The 5753-nt window shown below is 36.5% G+C and overlaps 1 protein-coding gene across 2 annotated transcripts in view; it reads left to right on the top strand.

Annotated features, from left to right (window-relative positions):
- LOC111865931 (homocysteine S-methyltransferase 1) overlaps positions 1-5721 on the top strand; it is an 18177-nt gene extending 12456 nt beyond the window's left edge. For both annotated transcript variants that reach the window (XM_023854375.2, XM_023854374.2), the window contains exons 3-4: positions 2604-2768; positions 5195-5721. In XM_023854375.2, coding sequence (XP_023710143.1) covers positions 2604-2768; positions 5195-5499 — 470 coding nt within the window. In that variant the 3' untranslated portion in view covers positions 5500-5721. The remainder of the gene's footprint in view (positions 1-2603; positions 2769-5194) is intronic.
- The last annotated feature ends 32 nt before the right edge of the window (positions 5722-5753 follow it).

The raw sequence follows: 5753 nt of genomic DNA, 5'->3' as shown, positions 1-5753 counted from the left end.
GGATTTTAAAAAATGTCAACATAAAGTGCCACAAAATCCAATTCTGCAGCTACTCAAGAATTTCCCAGCATTTTATGGAACCAGAAGGTTCATTACCATGTTCACAAGAGCCCTCCACTGGTCCCTATCCTGAGCCAGATTAATCCCTCTTTGGTCCACATATTCTCAACGCCTTGTTCTCTAACACCCTCAGTCTATGTTCCTCCCTTAATGTTGGAGACCAAGTTTCACACCCATACAGCACCACAGGCAAAATTATAGTTTTGTATATTCTAATTTTTATGTTTTTGGACAGCAGACGAGAAGACAAAAGGTTCTGGACTGAATGGTAGCAAGCATTACCCGAGTTCAGTCTCTTAATTTCCTCCTGAATCATGTTTCGATGAAACTACTTAGACTAATAAAAATGCGCTTAAAAGAAACATATAGTAAAGTCCATATAGGTAAACATTTGTCTCATAATTTGCTATTCGGAATGGTCTAAAAGGAGGAGATGCTTTATCAACATTGCTTTAGAATATGCCATTAGGAAGGTTCAGAAAAAACCAGGTGGGAGTGAAAGCAAATGGGACACATCTGCTGCTCTTCTATGGTGATGATGTGGATTTGATGGGTAATAACACAAATATGGTAAAGAAAAACACAGAAATTTAACTGATTCTAGTAAGGAGGTTTGCATAGAAGTAAACGCAGAGAAAAGTGAGTACATGTTCTCTCTTGTCACCAGAATGCAGGGTAAAATCATAATGTAAAGATAGCTATCAGATGTTTCGAAAATGCAGCACAGTTCAAATATAAGGGAACTATTAAGGAACAACAGTAACAAATCAATACTTGATTCAAGAAGAGACTGAATTTGGGTAATGCTTCCTATCACTTAGTCCAGAAACATTTGTCTTCCCATCTGCAGCCTAAAAACATAAAAATTAGAATATGCAAATCTATAATTTTGCCTATGGTTCTGTATGGGTGTGAAACTTGGTCTCTGACATGAAGGGAGGAACACAGACTGAGGGTGTTTGAGAACAGTGTGTTGAGAAGAGTATCTGGACCAAAGGGAGGTAAGTGACAGGAGGTTGGAGAAAACTGCATAATGAGGAGCCTCATAAGTTGTACTCTTCGCCAAGTATAATTAGAATGATCAAGTCAAGGAGGGTGAGATGGTCAGGGCATGTAGCATGAATGGGGATAAGAGGAGTGCATATAGGATATTGGTGGAAAAGCCAGAGGGAGAGAGACCACTAGGAAGACCAAGACGTGGGTGGATCTTAGAGAGATAGGATGAGTTGGTATGGACTCATTGGAGGGGTCTTGTGAACGCGGTAATGAACCTTCAGGTTCCATAAAATGCTGGGAAGTTCTTGAGTAACTGTACAGCTGGTGGCTTCTCAATAAGGGCTCAACTTCATGAAGTAAGCTAGTATTTTAGTCTAAGCTCAGTTTCTAATGGCAGAAATCCCTTTCTGATAACCTCTGTTTATAATATATGTAAACTGTTTTCTTTGTAGTGTTGACTTTGCCTTTTGATGGAGGCAAGTAGTGGCCAAAACATGTAAAGGATTTATATTATACTAAATTGTTGCACTTGATGGACCTCGCTACTCATTTACCTATTCATTACCCAAGAGTTCACAGCTGGTCCCTATCATGAGCCAAATGAATATACTCCACACCTTTATGTCATATTTATTTAAGATTCATTTTAATATTTCCTTAACATTTACGCTTGTGTTTTCCAAGTGACTTCTTTACTTCTGGTTTTCCAATTACAGTTTTGTATGCATTTCACATATTTCCTATGCAAATTTTGAACACACAATAGCCAATGGACCAAGAAATTTGGTTGAAGTGCTAACGCTTCTGAACTGTGTTCTGTAGGTACCGAGATTGAATCTCAACTAGGTCACCAACTATTCTGCCAGAGGTTTCTCGAAATTTTCCTCAGCTAATTCATGCAAATACGGGGGCACCGCCTCAGAGTAGCCCACGTCACTTCCTTCAACATCTTTCCAATTCATTATTTACTGCTAATTATCCTACTGTACAGTGCTGCTAAATAAAACAGATTGGTCAAAAGTAGAAATTATGCCTCTCTCTATGATATTTTGTCAACTTCCATTCTTCTTTTAGGTCCAGATATTCTCCTTTGGCATATTTATCTCCTATAAAGTAGCATAAATTTGAAAGCTTAAACACTTTCTAATTAATGGACACCATTTGTTTTGTACAGTTCTTATAATACATTTCTCTCTCAAGACTGCAGTGTCTTAGCACGTTCATTTTAGAGCTCATAATGAAAAATCCCACATAATCATCCATAACACTAATCATTATGCCTAATATTGGAATGGATTATTTTATATGACATTAAAGCATAAAGTGACTTTTATCTTCTGCAGGAACACATCTTTTACAACAAAATATGGTGTATAACCAAAATGTAGTGTATATAGTCTGTTGTTATTAAGCAAAACCAGAAATTCATATAAAACTGGTTGGCATATGTATTTGTTACATAATATGAAAAATCTTGAGAGAGATGCCATCATCTGCATGTTGTGACCCTTCAAATAACAGTATTATGATAACTGTCCATTTTATAGCGGGTGCTGATGTGTTGATGACAAATACATATCAAGCCAGTATTGGAGGATTTATAAAATATCTTGGACTGAGCAAGGAAGCAAGCTATGAGTTGATTAAAACAGCAGTAAGTTTGGCAAAATTAGCTTGCTCACTCTATGCTACAGAGGTGGGATCCACTGCAGGTTTGTTAATTAAAAGTACTTATAGCTATGAATGGTATTACAGGTATGCAAATCTGTGTGCGCCCATACATTCATATATACTATTTTAGCTAATGTACGTGTTCTTCACTTTTGTTTATTTTTGTCTTATATCACTACAAAAGTTCATAAACATTAACATACACTGTCTTCTAACCAATACATATAAGTAAGTGCACTGTAAGAAACAAATACTTGTCATTAATTCAGGTATTAACAGCGAAAGGATACATGACACATCTTTTTATTATTTACTGTTATTATGATATATCTTTCAAATAACATATCTCTATGTGGAGTAAGCCGCATGTAGTTATCTAGTGGACAAAACAGCAGTGGACACTGATCACTTTATGCATTATAATATTGTCATGTGATAGAGTGACTATAGACAGGTTCTCTACTGATGACTCGATTTATTGCTTACTCTGATACCGTACGTGACTACACTTTAAAAATCACTGTTACACACACACTAGTGTCCACAGTCATGTCTTCACTAGTTGTCACTTAGTAGCAGCTTCTAATGGTGGATGTTCCCCTTTGTCTGGGTTCCCAAACCGTCCCTGGCCTCTGTTACCAGCTTCTAATAACAACAGTGACTGAACACCACAGCAGTTCTCAAACTAACTACAAAAAGTTAAAGTCAAATTTATGTTACAACTGATGGTCAGTCAGCCAGTCTGTATTGGTGTTGAGCATCCATCTGAGGCCCAAGACCACATTTTTATTACTTTCATTTGTGGGTTGCTCTCTCTGAAGAGAGGACAGGTCTGTCATTTACAATTGCTGTTGGGTTTCACCAGTGCGCTAATTCTCGGGTCCAAGTCCCACAGGATTCATCGCCCTGNGAGACACCATAGGATATGGAACAAGTCAAGTTAGAATACATAGTATCTATACAATAATACAGTAATATTGCAATTAAATGAGGTAAACTTATAATACTTATAATACACATTAAACAATGATCAAGAAATTTATCAAGATTTATCATGGACTAAAATAAAATAAAATTTCCATTAAGACGTTCATTCATTACTCATTCCATTAATCAAGTGCGTCAAATTAAAATGCATATAAAAGAGACACTTATCATACAAAATTCACTTATTAAAACAATCAAAAACAGTAGATTAGTCATATAATATAAAATAAGCATAAAAATAGTTGACAACTTCAGGTGCAACTTAGTCAATAACAGAAATCAAAAGCACGCAAGCCAACATGCTACAATGCATAGTCATACACATACCGTGCATATTTCACCAAAATATAATTCATGATCACATATGCAAAACTTCACAGTAATAATAAAATGGTTAACAGACACTTGTTCAAACATGTTCTTCAAACTATCATACAAGATGTAATACCCATCAAGACAAATAAAACAGGATAATTACGTAATTTGTAGTTTGTAGTCCCAAGAGAGGGTGACCCAGTTATACCCCCAAGCACTGGGTTCCATTTCAGTTGCCTCCTATGACTTTTAGGGCTGTGGTGGAGGTATTCGAACCCACATTTTGGCTGGGAGCTAACTCTATCTGCAACTGCTAACTGGTCCTGCTTGTATCATCTCAGCATGGACCACATAGGAAATGTATCTTCCTTTATAGCTGCATTCTCTTGTTGCCAGGGAAACAAGCATGTTTGTGGAGCCATTACTTAGTGATGGCTGTTGTATAGTCGCTTGTTTCATGGTCACTGCCTTGCAACAGGTCTACATGCCATTTCTTTTTTCCAAGGGCTGTGCTTGTAATGTCTATGATCAGGCTCACCTTCCTTCCCTGTAGCTCAGCTCTCATGGTGATTACTTCACTTCATTAAAAAGCCACTAACATTTATATTTAACATTTCATTATGTTCTGGAACCTTCCCAAATTTTATGAAGATTGCAAAAGTTCGGCCTATTCATAAAAAAGAGGTAACAAATTCTCAATTATAGATCAATTTCAATTTTGCCAGCTTTTTTAAAAAATCTAGAAATATTAATACATAAAGAGTAAGCAAACACAACATGATATCTGAGGCACAGAATGGCTTCAGACAGAAGAAATCCATTAATACAACAATGCAAACATTTATAGATTTGCTAAAGTGGAGTTGCATGAACTTAGAGGAATAATACACTCATGGATGAGTACATATCTTACTGGTAAACTCAGTTTTTCGAAATACAGCGATTAGATGAAAAGGACTATAAATATAAAGACATTTTGATATCAGTTTATAATCAATTGTGTTGAAGGCCCCTAGGTATGCCTTTGATACATGATACATAACAGGATGCAGAAAATAAAGATAATTATAAAGTATATCATTTTAAACATTTGATATCTACTTTATTATGAGACAACAAGCACAAACAGTTATGAAAAAGTTCTTCTGTTGATCCTCTTCCCTAGATGCACGCAAGATACTAATAGCAGGTGCAGTAGGACCATATGGGACTGCTCTACATGACTGCTCAGAGTACACAGGCAGCTATGTGGCACATGTGAGTCGCAAGGAAATTGCTGATTGGCATCGACCAAGAATACAAGCACTGGTGGAGGCTGGTGTTGATATCCTTGCTTTTGAGACCATTCCTGCTCAGTCAGAAGGAGAAGCTCTGATGGATCTGCTCAAGGAGTTTCCTGAACAGAAAGCTTGGCTTTCTTTCTCATGTAAGGTTCGTACAGTTCATTATAACAAATATGTAACTGAATGAACTACTTAAATAAAATATTCACTACACTACCGTACAATATACACCAAGTCATGAATATTTCAAATTATCTAATGAAGAATATTCTAAATAAGTAGAATGAAAGGGCAGTCTAGACTGTAACAGCTGCAGATTCACAACTACACAAATGGCAGCAGATTTCCAAAAAATTGGTACTGCAGAATTGAAACTAAAGAAGAGTTGCAAAATCATTTTGGATATTCTGAATGAGGCTGGACTTGGAAAAGAGAGAGAGA

This window comes from Cryptotermes secundus, unplaced genomic scaffold (genome assembly GCF_002891405.2).
Source record: "Cryptotermes secundus unplaced genomic scaffold, Csec_1.0 scaffold2808, whole genome shotgun sequence".
NCBI classification, from domain to species: Eukaryota; Metazoa; Arthropoda; class Insecta; order Blattodea; family Kalotermitidae; genus Cryptotermes; species Cryptotermes secundus.
Note: the sequence above shows the minus strand (reverse complement) of the source record. Positions and strands in the feature narration are given on the sequence as shown.